Below are 18,708 nucleotides of genomic sequence, written 5' to 3'. Positions count from 1 at the left end.
ACTGTATTTCCAAATTAACAAGACTTAAACTATTAAACTCTCACAAGAAGAAGAAGTAGTTGTTGTTGGGTGTGCACAAACAGACTAATCCGTTGACAATATATGATTGAACCTGCTTAAAACAGTACTGTTTCTGTGAATAGGATGCTGTGTGAATGATTAACGAAAATAAAATATGAACTTTTCAATGAGCGACACTGTGTCCAGTCCACTTTTTAAAGGTTCTTCAGAGATATCGCCTCATTTTAATATCTTTCATATCTTTCATACAAGATTCATGTAGCTGTGTAGCACGTACAATAAAATACGCCAATCAAACTGTATGAGATTGTAAATGTGTTACAGTTCAGTACAAAATATTTTATTGAAAATGTGTTATTCTGGCAAAATATTTACATTATTAGCAGATTACACTGTTTCAATGAAGCTTATTTTATATGTTTATATAGTCACAAGCAATACAACAAGCAGTTATATTTAAAGCTAGACTGCCTTTCAGATTTTTCAAGTGTAGGTCATAAAAAGAATTTTCCCCAACACACTATTTTTGTTTAGTGACCGAAAGCTACTGAATTCGAATCACAGACTTTGAATTTTATTCTTTTTTTTTTTTAAACAGAACAATTAATGAATTTAGAGCCATGTGGCCCTAAATTCTCCGCTATTTTTTCCTGCTTCACCATGACCCACTACAAGATACTACGTCATGCATCACGTGGTGGGCTTTCCCCGTTCACGCAAGGCATTGTGGGATACAAATTTGAAACAGGAGAGAAAAATGGAGGACGTGAGTGTGCGAATGAAACGTGAAAGACCGACTACAGTAACAGAAAGTGAGAAGACGTTATGTTCTATACGAAGGAAAGGAAACGCAAGACCAAACTAATAAATATCGGCGCTCAGCGAGCACCTCGGTGTGATCAGCTGTTCATTTAGCGACAGAATGATGGAACTGTCAGTGCACGCTCAAAGGGAAACCTGTAGATGGCAGTAATGCAACACTGTGGATGCCAGCTGCCATAAAACCTAAAAGAAGAAGGTAAACCTGCGCATGTGCACACGGACTTCCTCTGTCTGCTCGAAGCAAGCGATTTCATGCACATTATTTGCACACAGAATGGCCTGCTTTTTTTTTTAGATATTACAGAAATAAACATGTATCACAATGACCAAATTTCAGAGGGAACTAAATTTCACCGATTTTATAAACTCGAAAGGCCGTCTAGCTTTAAGTTTTATTGTGTAGCACTTTATTATTTAACTTTTTTTTATTTTAGCAATTGTTATAATTTGTCTTATTGTGTAATTTGATATTTTATACCTATATACCCATGTTTTATAAAGATTCACTTTCATTTCATCATTTATTTATATTACTTTTTTAACATTAATATTTTAGTTTGACATGACAGAATAAGACTCATTTTGTGAACTAAAAATAAAGTAACTTCTTCTTAAACACTCACTGATGACTTTAATCACAAATTTATTGAAGATGTATATTTGATGCAATGACAGTTTTTGTATACAGTAATATACTGTGATTATGTAGTACTGTAAAAACACAGTATTGCACTCTGTTTAAACATATAGTAGTGCGCTGTTATGATAAACGAGTGTTACAGAAAATCAGAAATATTAAGAGTATATTTTTATAGTTTAACTGAGCTTGTGTATTTTATATGTCAGAAATGTTTAAAGGGGATATATTATTTTTAAAAATCTCATTTTTTCAGTGCTTGTGCACATACATTCGGATATCTGGAGCAGCAAACAACCCACAAACTGAAACAATTCAACCCAGTCGGTTTCTTTTGAGTTACCCATTTCAGAAAACATGAGCTTCAGCACACCGTTCAGATTCGGCTCCAGTTTCTATGTCACAAGTGGAGCTCATTAGAATTATCCCGCCCCCTCATCTGAGTATCTCTGCTGCAGGTTAAATCCGGTCTTAGGTTAAACTTGTATTCAACCTCGGTAGAATTGGTGACCCACATTTTACCGAAGTAAAATGTGTATTCAACTTACGGTAGGTTCAACTCTCTGAAAAGGGATTTTTTTTAATGGGGTGTCATAACATTTTTTTTCTTTGGTGTGTGTGTGGGGGGGGTGTCCAAATAATAATAATATAAATAAATAAGAAAATGGAAATTGCCATCATCTCTCACACACTCACACTCTCTGTCTGTCCACCCACTAGCCTCCCCTCTCTGGTCCTCATCACCTGGACTCCTTTCCCTTGATGTCGTACCTTCTCAACTCCCTCTCTACAAACACTCAACAAATCACAATGAAATAAAGAATTTTTATTGTACTCGCCAGGATTTGAACTCACATCCTCCAGAGCTGTAGTGTTTTGTATTTACCACTACACTACACAGGTTAACCTTGCAAATTCTCCCATACTTCTTTGTATTGTTTCTAACATTTGGTCCCAGATTCACCCCAGCCAATATCTTTAGAGGGTGCTCGGCCCCACTCTACCGTTACTATTTTGCGCATGCATTGTGCAAGCAAACCCTAACCTTAACCATAACCCTATCCGAAACCCTAAGCCTAACCTGAACCCGAACCTTAACCCTAATCATAACCCTAAACCTAATTGTAAACCTAACCCTAACCCAGACCTGAACCCTAACCCTAAAATAAAACTCGCCCAAACCCGAACAAAAAGCTAACTGTCTCAAAACGTACAAAAATTACAAGTTTAACCTAAACTGAATGCTGTCTATACGCATGTTTAACCTCAGGAAAATGTGGTTCACCAGTTCTGCCTAGGCTGAACGCAGGTTTAACCTGCAACATCTCCACTCACAGCTTGAGAACTGCCTTTTTAAATGAATATTCATGAGGAAAGTGCTACCTGATTGACTGGTGGAAGAGGGGGGTGGGGTGAGCAGTGTCTCATTATCATTTAAAGGAACAGGTACACAAATCAGCAACTGAAGAATATACATTTGTGACAAGTGATGAAACAGAATGAACTCCGTCCAGCATAACATACCGTATAACGAATATTATTCTATCCACATTCACTGGATATGAGCAATTGTGTGCTCTGATTGGCTACTCTACAACTAGGATATCAGCTCATATACCGTGAGTAGAGAAATACAAAATGGTGGAGCGTGTTGCTGAACCAACCGAGGACGAAATAAAAACTCTACTTGAAAACAAAACCCCAAAAAATACAAAAAAAAGTGGCAAAAGATGGAATAAAAGTATTTGATGGTAAGAACGTATTTGATAACGTTTAACTGGAATGGCGGCTTTATCATCAAGTATTTAAAAGAAACAGAAATAGCTAAAAGAATATATATTTTTTTGTGCTGGTGTTTTTTTTTTCCTTCCTAATATCTCCTGTTCCACACTCCAGCCTAGTAAGTGGCGGTAATACACTTTTATGTTGGTTTGCCAACCACCAAAAAACCTAAAAGAAGAAGAACAACAAAATGGCGGCGCGTGTTGCTGAACCAACCGAGGACGAAATAAAAAACTCTTTTTCAAAACAAAACCCCCCAAAATACACAACAAAGCAACAAAATATGGAATAAAAGTATTTGATGGTAAGAACATAACTTTTTAATTAAAATTTTCAAGAATTATCATCGCATTTTTCACAAATTGCTCCCGTCATTTCGCCGGTTTGTTTACATTCTAAGTGGAAATGATTTTTCCACTTAGAAATGACAAGTGGGAATGGATCTCAAAATCCAGTGACTGTGGATAGAATAAAACAGTTATTCCACTCAATCTCGTCGTACATGGATTATAGACAACTCAGTACTACGCGCCTCGTCAGCTATCAGCTCATGTACGACTCGATTTCGTGGAATAACCGTTAAATATCTTAGAGCAAAGGAAGTGGTTTTATGAAGATGTTCTGTGTGTTGATCAACCCAGAAGTGGAACCTATCAGTGCACAAAGAAAGATAAGATCCAATCCCCAACTCTTCTCCCAACACTAACTTCCCTAGACATTCATACAATTTGTCAAAACCTTTCCTCCTTGATCAGTGATCAGACCAGGTTAGTGTCGATACCTCACACTGATCTCAGTCCTCAGACTGCACTGTGCCCTGTCGGCTGACGCCCTTGTGGGCTTTGTTGTGCTGTCTAAAGCAGATGTCCGAGGTCAGACGTCGAGTGCTCTCTTTCAGGTCCTCCATGCTGGAAGTCTCACCATGTGGTCCTGTAAAAGACTGTGAGTGTTTCCCTGCGTTTCACAGGAAGAAATGGAGGATGAGAAAAAGTGTGCGTAAGACCAATGGATACAAATAATTAAAAAGTGCACCATGAGATACCGCTCATAAAGCTAATGATAGAGAATGCAATTGCAGGTCAGTATAAAATATCCTTTTAGATATTACATGTTACAGTGACACGACGATGCCATCGTGTGCGTGCTGTGTGTGTGTGTGAGTGGATGAAACAGAAACACTCACGCCAGTGTTGCCTGGAAGCATGTCTCTGGATGCGACAGCTTTTAATTCGGCGAGCAGCAGCTTTATGCAGATACACAGAGTTCTTCATGATGGCAGGCAGCTTGGCCTCGATCTCTGCAGTACAGATACACTCCTCAAAGAATTCTGAAAGAAAGAGAGAGAATGTGTGTGTGTGGGGGGGCATGACTTGGATTGCAAATGCATTCAACAGCAAAGAAAAGGTCAAATTTTCAGAAATTCACTTATGGGGTGAAACTTTAATCTTCATCTTTCCTCGGTGACATATTTTTTTAAGATTAAATGCATCGTCACCTGCTACTGAACAAAACGGGATTCAAGTTTTGAAATTTCTCTGTGGTTTATAAGGGGTGGCAAATCACACACCCAGCTCCGCAGGACAAGCAACTCATATATCCAGGCTTTTTATCCACAGTTTATTTTATTCATCAGGTTTTTTTTTTGTGGCTACGGCCTCATGGAGGCGGAGCCACTATGTCATGATGTTGTAAGAATGTAAGAATGAGTGGAACAATCGCGCGTGCGCATACGCATAAGTATTACAATCACCAGAATGGTGAATCATGATCTCATGATACGAACAGTTGATCTGGCGTTATCAAAGGTACACAAGAACGAGTGGTGAAGCTGTGATGTCATCGTGTTGTAAGAATGTAAGAATGAGTGTAACAACAGCGAAACTTCGTAACTTCGTTATCCTGATCAAGTTCGATTACCCGTTCTGCTTCTTGATAAACTTCGGAACCAATCAGAACCAGAAACGAAATAAGAGAAACCTCGTTATAACTTTGTACTATCTGAAGATAATTGGCAGATAAAAAGATAAACGAAATTCACTTCGTGGTTCGCCAAGGCTGCTGATTCGATATCAAGTAAGTGGTGTTTATTTTAAGAAAATTGACCTTTTGATTATCACAGCTTTTGTTTGGCCTTCTGAAAGGTCAAATGAAAGGTTTTGTAAGGTTTTTTTAAGCTTTTTGGCAGATATTTACGCCAAGAATTCCAGCCATTCAACAAAACTCGAGAAGGCAACGAAGACAACGTTGGAATCTTTTGAGCGATCCGCTCGGTTTTCACTTACAAAAGTCCCATGTGGGAATAAATCAGCTCCTTCATGAAAACTAAGAGTAAAAGTTAAAAGTGTAATTGGTCAAACTTCTGCTATTCGCTTTAATTTTTTATTAATTTACTTTTTTATTTTAGAGTCTTTACACTAAACTTGTGAAACAAAAAGTGCTCATTAGTACTAAATAACGCTTCTAAGACAATTCATGAACAAGTGCTTTCTTACCGTTTTGAAAGTAGATCGAGTTCACAGCACTGCATTTTGAACAAAACACAGGAAACAAAACACTCCAAGCCCTGATGCTGCTCACAGCTTGGTGATACTTGTAAGAGATGAGGCGAGTCAATTGATAACATGTATGTATGTGATATTTACTATATGGACATGGGATCAGAAAACTAGGAAGAAAAATTTAAGAGATCATTGCAAAATTATCAGTTTCTCTGGTTTTATGATTTATAGGTACGTGTTTAAGGAACATGAACATTTTTGTTTTATTCCATAAATTACTGAGAACATTACTGGTACCTGTGAATGTGGATTGCGATATGAAGGCATCATATTCCTACACTGGTTACGTTTTTAGTTTTTCACCATTGAACTTTACTGCCATCTACTGGATTTTAAGACGTATAGCATTTCTGTGCGCAGACTTCTGCCAAGGCCAAATGCAACGCTGGAGAAAATGAAAATAAATTTGTGGCTCCGCCTTGTGAGCCGGATCAGCTCCAAAATTTAACTGGTTCTTCCTTGGCCCATGCTACACCCGTCCACCAAGTTCCACGGAAATCGGATGGATAGATTTTACACAATCCTGTTTACAGACAGACAAATAAACCACATCGAAAACATAAGCTCTTTGGCAGAGGTGACTTTCACAAAAGAAAACTTTTCATTTGATAGGTTTGTTTAAAAAAAATGAAGACACACCCAGACTTAAATACCATCTTTACATGACAAAGTAACACGACAACTCACAGCCAAAAACTTTCTGCTTTTCTGTCAACATTTCAAAAATGTTTCATAAATGGCTTGTGATCATTTTGAGTTAAATGGGTTTCCAGGAAAACACATCATGTGACTGCTGAAACAGTTGACCTTTCACTTGCTCAATGGGCTTGTTAATTGTCCACTTCTGTTTAGATGAGAAGAGCTTTAAAAATAAGAACTGTTGAACGCAGGAGTGGTAGAGCGGCAGCTACAATTATCAACAGTTCATAATTATCGACGCCTTTTCAGATTTACCAATAAAAAACTATTTTACAAAGGTGAGTTTCAGTTCCAACAGTTATTATTGGTTAATTAATCAAACGGAAGACACCCCACCCCGCCCTTTGATCCTGTTGTCTGATGACGCAGCTCGTTACCTGAGATGGAATTTTTAAAGCACGATCAGCAATTTTTCGGAAAGCCCGGACGTTATCATCGCAGGTGAGCATGGTGGGAAGATCATGGACATGTTTTTACTGATCAAATTCACCGATATTTCATGATCTCCTCGTCAAAACCTACTTTGTTTCTGACTCTTTCATTTGACAGTCGCCATTTTGGATCTAAACATGCGTTTGAGAATCACATGAGGTGTCGATAATAGTGATCGCTTTCACCGGTGTCCACCATTATCGACACCCTGTGGGATTAAGGGAGATTTACAACTGTTATGGATCGATCTTTGTGTAACATTGTTGAAGTAGATGAAGTACTTTAAAAAAAAATAAAACTGCTGTGATTTATAATAATTTTTTTTCTGATTCATAACAGAATGGAATGTTTATAGAGTATTTGGAATTCGATTGCAATAAATATTATTAGACCAGAATTAAATTCCGAGCATATGAAAAATTAAATGTGCAAAATATTCAGATTTTTCTATTCCGTTCAGATTTTTTTCTGCAGTTTGTTGTAAATATCTACCACATATTACAATAGCAGTTGACATTTTATATTTTTAGATGTAAATTTAAAATCTCAATTTTAAAAAAATCACTTGTTTGAAAATACTGCAGCTTCACCAATCTGCATCTAATTGCAACAAATTAGAGCATTGCTTGATTTATTGGTAAACTACAAAACTAGAAATTAATACAAACAACAATGAATGATTAACAAAATACGATCTATGAAAATACTTAGAAAGTGGAACAGAAAGATTTTCTGACGCAGGTTAAACATTATCAGTTCATTTGTTTACAAACATTAGAATTACTTCCTCATTTACATAAAACACAGACACCGATATATTTATATAAAATATATTTTGTACTAAATATAAGTCTATGGAAAACAAATTTTAAATAAAAACTATGTTTTGTCAACTTAATACTACATACTGATTATTTAAAAATAAATAATCATCTGGATGTTGATAAACGTGGGACAGTGTCGATAATTGTGGGCAAAGGTGTCGATAATTGTGGAACGCTGTCACGGGATCTGATGCGCTAAGTAATCGGGAATCAACTCATTTTTCCAGTGGAAGTTTGAATAACTATTCATGTACAATTTACATATTGAAAGTCTTTTCTACTTCTGCAATGGCCAAAAGATCATTAAGGTGTCAATAATTGTAGCTGCCGCTCTATTCGATGTAATCACAGGAACTTTGTTGATGTTTCCTGCTCGTATACAAACTGTGAGAACCAGAAACGGACACAGAACTGTTTATTTGAACTGAATGTGATGGTATAAATTTCACGTGTTGATACTTGGATACTTAGCATTTTCCTGCCTGGTTCTATTTCCCTCTTTGTTGAACAGAGCACATTACCCCAATTCTAAGGTCCCTTCACTGGCTTCCAGTAAGCTACAGAATTGACTTTAAAGCATTGCTGCTGGTGTACAAATCTCTAAATGGTACAGGGCCCAATTACCTCTCTGATATGTTGCAGCGGCCTAACCCAATCAGATCTACCAGATCGCAGCAGCAACATTTACTGGTAAAACCAGTTGTTAAAACAAAGTGTGGTGAAGCAGCTTTTAGCTACTATGCAGTGCAGCTATGGAACCAACTGCCAGAGGACATTAAAAATGCTCCTGCTGTTGGCAGCTTCAAATCTAGACTAAAGACCAAGCTGTTCTCAGATGCTTTCTGTTAAATAATTAATATTTTTACATTTTTCATAATCTTTACTTTCTCTGCATGTTTTAAATTTACTTTAATTTTATTCTGTTTTATTATTTTATTTTTCTCCTTTTTTCTTTTTGGCATTTTATTATTTTATTTCTACTGTTGTTTAATTCTTATTATTTTCTTTTAATTCTTTTAATTAATTGTTTTAGATTAAAAATAAAATTATTTTATGTAATTTTATTTCTCTATTGTTTACTGTTTTTGTTTTTGCTTCTGTAAAGCACATTGAACTGCCATTGTGTATGAAATGTGCTATATAAATAAACTTGCCTTGCCTTGCCTTGTATTCAGTCGGATAAAGTCAGGAATTCAGCACAACAAAGGCATACGGTTATAGGACAATAATCAACACTGGGGTAATGTGATGTAGCCAGATGTGAAAAAAGGTCTTTTAGCTTCTCAAAGTTGATTATTTAAAGGGGTACCAAATATAATATATACAGTTGCTGATGTGACAAAGTAACGTATTCTTAAGTATTCTATCAAATTTATATACTAGAAAACAACGAAATATCTTGGTAATTGTAAATATAATACTTTATACGCTAAACCGCACAAGAGTCGCCATTTTTAAAAGACCGTGACGTCAGCGCTACCCACTGCACTAGCGGAACTCTCCGAAATAGAGGAGATAAGCGTGTAATCACGGCATCGGGCGCATCAAGTGAAAGCGACAGCTCTGTCGAATCATACGAAGAGATCCTGCAAGACACACTGCAAGCAGGCTATGGCTTAGAAGGGTACCAGTTTGAACCTAGGAGAGGTACTCTCGACTCCGGTGATGAAATAAGAGAAGAAAGCTCGGATGACGGCGAGGATGAGACTGATGCTGACCATGGGCATGGCGAGCGTGGGGCAGAGCGTCTGCGTGCAGGTGACACGGCGTGGTGCTCGTGCGGAAAATGTAACGTGGAGTTGCTCACGAGTCCAGCAGAATTTATTTGCTGCAATGAGATAGGCGCCACCCGTGGACTTGCGAAATCGTCGCAAGAGGCAGAAACAGGTATTTCACACGTGCTATTCCCAACCTCAATGAGCCAACACAACTGGGCACATACATACGTCATGAGTGTTATGCAGAGAAAATGAACGTGCATTCTGATTGGATAAAATTAATATCATGGCGGGCTGTTCAAACTGCGGAAATAGTTTGCTCGAGCTACTTTCAAAACACTATAACTTTCCAACCTTAGAACAAAAAACTTTTGTAAGTCTTGAATAAGGTTCGTTAATGTGTGTTTTATTGTTATATTTACTCTATATATTGCCTTCTGTTCCCCTTTAACTTCATTTACCGGATAATCGTTTTAGTATAAATACACAGGTGATTATTTTTAAAAAATCGGATAAAAAAAATTAATTCAAACTTCAAAAGTGTCATACAAATGTAACAACGGCACACGGAGACTTGCGTCACTGATCTACGCCGAGTCACATAAAATCCTTTGTTTTGAAATCAGTAAAATAAATCCCACTCCCACCTTCCCTTTGAATAGTTTTAGACCAAACTTCATAGCATCTTTCGTGCTTTTAGGAACAGCATTTTCTTTCATCATCTGTAATTCTTACTCACTTACGGTGACGAAGCGATCAGCCGCCATTTTGCTGAGTCGCTTGAGGTGATTATCGAGAAATGGTCCAAGTTTCTTGATCAATCAGCACATGTGATTTTTTTTTAATCAATCACCTGCATATTTATACTAAATTCTGATCATGGCATGACCTGAAGAAGTGCAAAAGAAAATTAATCTACAACCTTCAAACCGATCAGATTTGGGAATCAACAGCACTGCGATAAAACAGTATGTAATGAAGCAATAAATGGGATCGAGTCAGTCATTCTGAAAGAGATCTGATAACCAGAAAGATAAAAAAGGGATGTTTCTGAATCTTTAGGGTGCAAAGCAAATGTACAGAATGTATAGAATGAATCATGCATTCTTATGGGGCCCCCTAGTGGCTCGGTGGCCCTAAGCTCCTGAATATACCATGTACAGTATCTAGAAACAGTCGGACTATAAATATTAACATGTGGTTTTGAGTTCACTCACTGCGGAGGTGGCTGACATCTCCTATCATCCTCTCGTCTCTCTCTCGGCTGCGTTCCAAACAGTTCAGACCCTGTTCGAGGTTCTTCAGGGCCTCCTCGGCCATCTTCAGCCTGCGTTCTAACTCTGCCCTGGACTCCATCTCAGCCTGGACACCCCCGCCCCGACACGGATACATTACTTACATGACATAAATATATAGACCCGAGAGAAGATTTGTGGAATAGAGATGGTATGGATGAGCGATGTTTCACTGGAGAGAAGGAGGACGATGCAGTGGAGTGTGGAGATGAACAATTGATTTTTTTTTTATCACTCAGGAGTAACTTAATGATATTGGATATATGTGCAGAGAGTGGAGACGAAGAGAGAGAAGAGAGATTCTATGAAATTTAATAGCAGATTAGGTTGTGAGAAGGACACATGAATGCCATCGCTCACATTGCATGGAACCACGGTGATTTTATTTTCTGCAGTCGAGTATAATGCACAGGGGATTGACTGGCTGAGTAAATATCATGTGTTTGTGCAAAATTCTGCACAAAATGAAGAAATTAAATTCATACCAACAAGGCTTTAAATGTGTCAGGTATCAGTGGCATTCACCAATTATCACAAGTTATACGCTGGACATATGTCAGATGTGGAGTAACGGCGAAACAACAACAACGATGATGACGATAATAATAATAGTAAAAATATAACAGAACATTAATAATTACAGTACCAGTCAAAACTTGGGACACACCTTCTAATTCAATTGTCTTCTTTATTTTTAGTAATTAAAAGACCCTTCTTCATGTCTTACAGTAATGACAGATGTCGTTTCTCTTTACTTCGTTGTTCAGTTCTTGACATAATACTGTATGGATTACTACAGTTGTGTTGAACAGAGCTATTTACTGTATTTTTATTATTTGATCTCAAACGCATTAAGAAGGCAAGAAACTCGTCCACTAATTAACTTTTGATGAGATACAGCTGTTAATTGAAAAGCATTCCAGGTGACTCGTTCATGAAGCTGGTTAAGATAAGGCCAATTGTGTGTGAAGCATCATCAGGGTAAACGCTGGATACTTTGAAGAATCTAAAATATCAAACAAAACACACTTTTTTGTTGACTACATAATTCCATACATGTTCCAGATGTTATTTTATAGCTTTGATGACTTCTGCATTGTTCTACAATGCAGAAAATACAAAATACAGAAACACCTATGAATGAGCAGGGGTGTCAAAACTTCTGACTGGGACTGTATACATTTATAGAGGATATTACACAGTTGCATGAAGATATAAAACATTGATCTTCAAGTGGTGAACATATTCAGGAGGGAGCGAAGCGAACGAGTGAAAATATTTTCAACATGAGAAGATAAACTTCCTGTACTTGCACCATTTTATATTATATGGACACGTCCACAAAAAAAAAATGCAAGTTAATCAAAAGAATTTTAATTTTGAACCGGTTCGCCATTTTGACAAGTCAGTGGGAAAACACTGGGCATGACGTCATCAGAGTGAAACATCGGGAATTATTATTCATACAAGACACTTTTTCCATGGAATAAAAACGTGTTCTATTCCCTTCTAGCAGGTTTCATTCATTTGGTTCGATAGCATGCAATATTGTTAGCATATCGCTTATCTTACATGTATTACATCACTCTACCCAATGGAGAATGAGCGTTGAATACGGTTTACGATATTGCATGGTTGTCAAGACAACATGATGTCACACATCAGAGACATAAAACTTCTGCACTAGTGAGCGACTGGGACAATTTGTAAACGAACATGGCCGCCAGGTTTGCTTCGTTAAATACGGAAGATTTTGAGAGAATTTTGAAAGAGAAAGACGCGTTGAACACCCGAAAGGAATGTGTATGTATAATAATAATAATAATAATAATAATATTGGCTGACTTTTTTCATAGTACATCAGATATACAGTGGTGCTTGAAAGTCTGTGAACCCTTTAGAATTTTCTATATTTCTGCATAAATATGACCTAAAACATCATCAGATTTTCACGCAAGTCCTAAAAGTAGATAAAGAGAACCCAGTTAAACAAATGAGACAAAAATATTATACTTGGTCATTTATTTATTGAGGAAAATGATCCAATATTACATATGTGTGAGTGGCAAAAGTATGTGAACCTCTAGGATTAGCAGTTAATTTGAAGGTGAAATTAGAGTCAGGTGTTTTCAGTCAATGGGATGACAATCAGGTGTGAGTGGGCACCCTGTTTTATTTAAAGAACAGGGATCTATCAAAGTCTGATCTTCACAACACATGTTTGTGGAAGTGTATCATGGCACAAACAAAGGAGATTTCTGAGGAACTCAGAAAAAGCGTTGTTGATGCTCATCAGGCTGGAAAAGGTTACAAAACCATCTCTAAAGAGTTTGGACTCCACCAATCCACAGTCAGACAGGTTGTGTACAAATGGGGGAAATTCAAGACCATTGTTACCCTCCCCAGGAGTGGTCGACCAACAAAGATCACTCCAAGAGCAAGGCGTGTAATAGTCGGCGAGGTCACAAAGGACCCCAGGGTAACTTCTAAGCATCTGAAGGCCTCTCTCACATTGGCTAATGTTAATGTTCATGAGTCCACCATCAGGAGAACACTGAACAACAATGGTGTGCATGGCAGGGTTGCAAGGAGAAAGCCACTGCTCTCCAAAAAGAACATTGCTGCTCGTCTGCAGTTTGCTAAAGATCACGTGGACAAGCCAGAAAGCTATTGGAAAAATGTTTTGTGGATGGATGAGACCAAAATAGAACTTTTTGGTTTAAATGAGAAGTGTTATGTTTGGAGAAATGAAAACACTGCATTCCAGCATAAGAACCTTATCCCATCTGTGAAACATGGTGGTGGTAGTATCATGGTTTGGGCCTGTTTTGCTGCATCTGGGCCAGGATGGCTTGCCATCATTGATGGAACAATGAATTCTGAATTATACCAGCAAATTCTAAAGGGAAATGTCAGGACATCTGTCCATGAACTGAATCTCAAGAGAAGGTGGGTCATGCAGCAAGACAGTCAGTGCGTTTACATGCACATCCAAATCAAGCTACTGTCGGTAATCGAGCTAAGGGTCCCAGCAGGGGTGCCAGAGAAATCCAATCCTACATGTACACAAGGAACTCGAGCTATTGTGTGAGGTACATTGTGCACCCGAGCCACAGGTGGCGCTACACGCCCCATCGTGTTGGTACACTTCCGGTTGTTGTCATGAAGAAGAGCTATTCAAGAGTATAAACAAAGTTATCAGTTCCGTGTTCACAAGAAGAACGACGACGAGGACAGCAACATCGAGAGATGTTGTTCCTCCTGACCTCTTCTGCTGCTCGAGACTACTACTGTTGTCATGCCGACCGAGGCTGTTGTGTTTCCCGCTTGTGGTCTCATCACTCGTCACTTCTGGAAGGGGCAGTGCTGAAGTAAGTAGCTCGACTACGTAGCTCGATAGGGTTTACATGCACTAAGTAGCTCGGCTACAATTGCATAATCTAGGTCGCGTAGCTCGATTACGAGAAATCCAGTTCGGTTCGATTTCAGCCGAGCTAAGGTGTTTCCATGGCATTTAGAACTTCGATTTCAGTCGAGCTATGGCAGAAATTCGATTTTCTCGATGTGCATGTAAACGCACTGACTGACCCTAAGCACACAAGTCGTTCTACCAAAGAATGGTTAAAGAAGAATAAAGTTAATGTTTTGGAATGGCCAAGTCAAAGTCCTGACTTTAATCCAAAGGAAATGTTGTGGAAGGACCTGAAGCGAGCAGTTCATGTGAGGAAACCCACCAACATCCCAGAGTTGAAGCTGTTCTGTACGGAGGAACGGGCTAAAATTCCTCCAAGCCGGTGTGCAGGACTGATCAACAGTTACCACAAACGTTTAGTTGCAGTTATTGCTGCACAAGGGGGTCACACCAGATACTGAAAGCAAAGGTTCACATGCTTTTGCCACTCACAGATATGTAATATTGGATCATTTTCCTCAATAAATAAATGACCAAGTATAATATTTTTGTCTCATTTGTTTAACTGGGTTCTCTTTATCTACTTTTAGGACTTGTGTGAAAATCTGATCATGTTTTAGGTCATATTTATGCAGAAATATAGAAAATTTTAAAGGGTTCACAAACTTTCAAGCACCACTGTATTCTATTCAGCTACTCATCTTCGACTTGTACAGTATCACGCTAGCTGATAGACCACCTCAATCTTCAATCAGTGTAATTTTCTTTTTATTATACTGACACATTCACAAACAAAATTTTCCATTGCTGGATATACAGACTGTATATTCACAGAGACGATGGGTGATGCAACCTTTTCTCCTCAGCTGTACCAATACCCTGTTAAGATGTTTTATTCTTATTCTTATAATTTATTATTATTATTTGAAGCAAATATGTGCCATCAGAACAAAAAGCAAATGTGTGGAAACAGGACGCTTGCATACATCTCAATTCCATACCAATGATTTCCCTGGTGCTAATTTTGCCACAAAATGTTCCAATAGTTTTCTCTATATGAAGTGTTTTGGTTACTGGATTCAAGACGAGTAACGTCCTACTCCTCACACCTGTATCCCACCTATATTACTGCTCCACAGCCAGAGTGCTTTCTCACTGCTCTGATTTGTGCCTCAAGGTGTAATATAGAAAGATAAAGCAGTTATTGGTAAATGTCCCTCTCACTCGCTCACCTTGAGCTCAGCTTCAGCCTGCTGTTTATCAGCTGTTAGCTGACTGAGGGACTGCTGAAGCGCTTGAGCCTGAGTTGAGTAAAACTCTTTCTCCTCCTGCAGCACATGAGCTCGCTGCTCATTCTCTCTCAACCTGCAGGGGGCGACACGGAGCAGCTCTCACTCAGCACACACACACACACCATGTTGTTTTCATTCAATAACATGGCCCTCCTGGGATGCACACTGCACACTATTCATTACTGTATATAACACATTATTAAAGGTGTTTCGTTCACTCCTGTTGTCATCGTTCCTGCAAACATGAGCGAGAAAATACGACAGTTTTCCATAATGCACTTTTGTCGGAAATCTAGAACAGGGCACAGTTTTAGATGCAAATGATGCACTAAACGTTTATCATCTTTTCATGCTGATGAATTCTCAAATCTAATTGGTCACAAGGTGTTGGTTTATTTTCTCAAACAGCAGTCCTGACTGCAATCAAATTATAGGCTTATATTAATGAGCTTGAACAAACATACCATTGTTTCTATAGTAACAGCAATTTCTGAGGGATTTGTACGGCCAATGCTCCATCTAATCCAAGTCTCATATTAAACATTTGCTGTTATTTAACAAAGACAAATGCTGGAATTGTTGATGTGGGGAAGATTTCTGTATCAAGATGTTAATAACATTTATGGAAGGAGTCTCCAGTGTCAGTAACTGAGGTAAGATAAGATAAGATTGCCTTTTATTATCCCACAAGGGGAAATTTACATTGTTACAGGAGCAAAATATATAAAGAGAAAAAGATAAGGCAGTGAAGGAGTAGTCCAAAAGTACCAAGAATACAAAAGGAAAAGTATGATGGAGGATAACAGATGTTAAGAAGATAAGGACTTTTTCCTTCAGCAAAGTCCCGATTTCAAGTCACACTTTAGACTCGAAAGTCAAAAGTCCTTCCCGCTCCATATGGCGAATTGGGTGGCGCCGATCTCCGTTTCTGTAGCCCTCGGCCTCTCGCCTATTACATAGCTAGGGTTACAGTGGGGGGCGGGTCCTCTGGTAACCACAAGAGTTTGACTCCCCACCCGCATCTGTATTGCAGCGTGCCTTGCCAGACAGCAATAGGTACCATTTTAATGATGGTCTATGGTATGACCTGACTGCGAGTAGAACTCGCAATCAAGAGGCGGACACACTAACCACTAGGCCACCTTGCGGTTTTACACTTTCAACTCCATTATGCAAATAACATTTAGCAGACACTCTTATCCAGAGTGATGTACAACATACCCAGAGCAGCCTGGGGAGCAGTTAGGGGTTAGGTGCCTTGCTCAAGGGCACTTCAGCCATTCTTGCTGTGCCAGGGAATTGAATTGGCAACCTTTTGATCCCAAAGCTGCTTCTGTAACCATTAGGCCATGGCTAATGCTATAAGTATCTGAGGTACATTGCAGGGCAGCACAAACCCTTCTAAAGCATAATTAACCAACACAAAATGGTTTTACTGCCGTGAAAGTCATAGCCTCAAGTCGGTCTAGATCCTCACTGCTGTGCTCTGCTGGTTGGGATCATTGGTCAATACAATATCCATTTGCATATCAATAGATATTTCCACTTTGCTGTCTCCAGGCTCCATGAACGCTGGGAAAGCCCTGAGTCAGGCTCCTGAGGTTCATTCCTCAACATGCAGTTTGATAAAGCATACTTTAAAACTTTGTACTGAATTATTCAGTCATGAATTCATTGGGGGGAAAAAAGCTGATAAATTTTCAGATGATATTTTTTCAATATAGTAAGTTATCTGTTCAAATACTATACTAAAAGATAATATTAGATTATCCATCCATCCATCCATTATCCGTAGCCGCTTATCCTGTGCAGAGTCACGGTCAAACTGGAGCCTATCCCAGCTGACTACGGGCGAAAGGCGGGGTACACCCTGGACAAGTCGCCAGGTCATCACAGGGCTGACACATAGACACAGACAACCATTCACACTCACATTCACACCTACGCTCAATTTAGAGTCACCAGTTAACCTAACCTGTTTGGACTGTGAGAACATGCAAACTCCAGACAGAAAGGCCTCAAACCCAGAACCTTCTTGCTGTGAGGTGACAGCGCTAACCACAACACCACCGTGCCGCCTAATATTAGATTAGATTAGACGAAAACAGATGAGATTCAACTTGTAAAGTTCAAATTAGGTGCAAATGGTATGATGTGTGTAAAATAAGTTCTGATTACAGTAATTAATATACTAAAACTTTGTCATCGTTTCCTGAAACTCGTTATTATATGAAGGCGAATGGATGGGCGAGATGAGAACTAAAACAGTTGGGTGAAGTGGAGTTACTGTTCCTGCTGATCACTGAACATCAGGTGCTTTACTCTTCTGAGACCACAGCAAGCTGCAAATGCTAACAGTTTTTATTTATGTATGGATAAAAGAACACCACATTTTTTCTGTCAATGAACCTGACCGGTACATTTACATATTATATTATTTTATGTAAATAAGGCTTCAGGATTCTATTTTATTTGATTAGGTCACTGTGGCCTAAGAGTATATTCTATTGTATTCTCTTCTGTTTAGGGCAGTGGCCGTGTGCCGTCCTTGACCACTATGCAATGCAATGGAGTAGTAAGGCGTCTCCTTCCTTTCACTAGCCTGGGGCGGTGCCTTGAGCAAGCACTCGCAACCCTTCGCCCCCCTGGTCAGGGTTACGTCCGAAGACTGGACTCGGCAGACTGCGCGGAGGAGACCACCACCTGATGGTTCAACGGACAGGAAGGCGGACCCAGCAAAGTGCTTGTGGAGTGCGATCAGGTCACAGTGCAACATGTAGAACACTGTTGGCCATCCACTGCATCCCGACCTAGCTCCAGCCGTCTTGATTCTGTCTTGCCCCTGGACCCAGTTAGGTCAGGACGAGAGAGTGAGGCTGATGGCTGCGCAAGGGAAGAATTACAGTAGTAGTTTCCCGTTGCCTTCTACTGGATTATTATAGAGGTTTGCTCCTCTCAACCATTCACATCTATGGACAATTTAGAGTAGCCAGTTAACCTAAAAGCATATCTTTGGACTGTGGAGGAAACCGGAGCACCCGGAGGAAACCCACACAGACACAGGGAGAACATGCAAACTCCACACAGAAAGGCCCTCGCCGGCCACGGGGCTCGAACCCAGAACCTTCTTGCTGTGAGGTAACAGTGCGAACCACTACACCACCGTGCCACCTCAAAATATATTTCATATAGCATTTTATAAAACAGACAACACAT

The 18,708-nt window shown here is 39.1% G+C and overlaps 1 protein-coding gene across 1 annotated transcript in view; it reads right to left on the bottom strand.

The window, feature by feature from the left end:
• Positions 1-4,062: 4,062 nt before the first annotated feature.
• Positions 4,063-18,708, bottom strand: part of plekhd1 (pleckstrin homology domain containing, family D (with coiled-coil domains) member 1) — a 41,586-nt gene continuing 26,940 nt past the window's right edge. Inside the window, 5 exon segments of the mRNA XM_060933184.1 lie at positions 4,063-4,101; positions 4,104-4,216; positions 4,446-4,589; positions 10,711-10,855; positions 15,433-15,565. Of these exon segments, the coding sequence (XP_060789167.1) occupies positions 4,063-4,101; positions 4,104-4,216; positions 4,446-4,589; positions 10,711-10,855; positions 15,433-15,565 (574 nt within the window).

This window comes from Neoarius graeffei, chromosome 11 (genome assembly GCF_027579695.1).
Source record: "Neoarius graeffei isolate fNeoGra1 chromosome 11, fNeoGra1.pri, whole genome shotgun sequence".
NCBI lineage: Eukaryota > Metazoa > Chordata > Actinopteri > Siluriformes > Ariidae > Neoarius > Neoarius graeffei.
The sequence above is the reverse complement of the archived record's forward strand: the minus strand, read 5'-3'. Positions and strand labels throughout refer to the sequence as shown.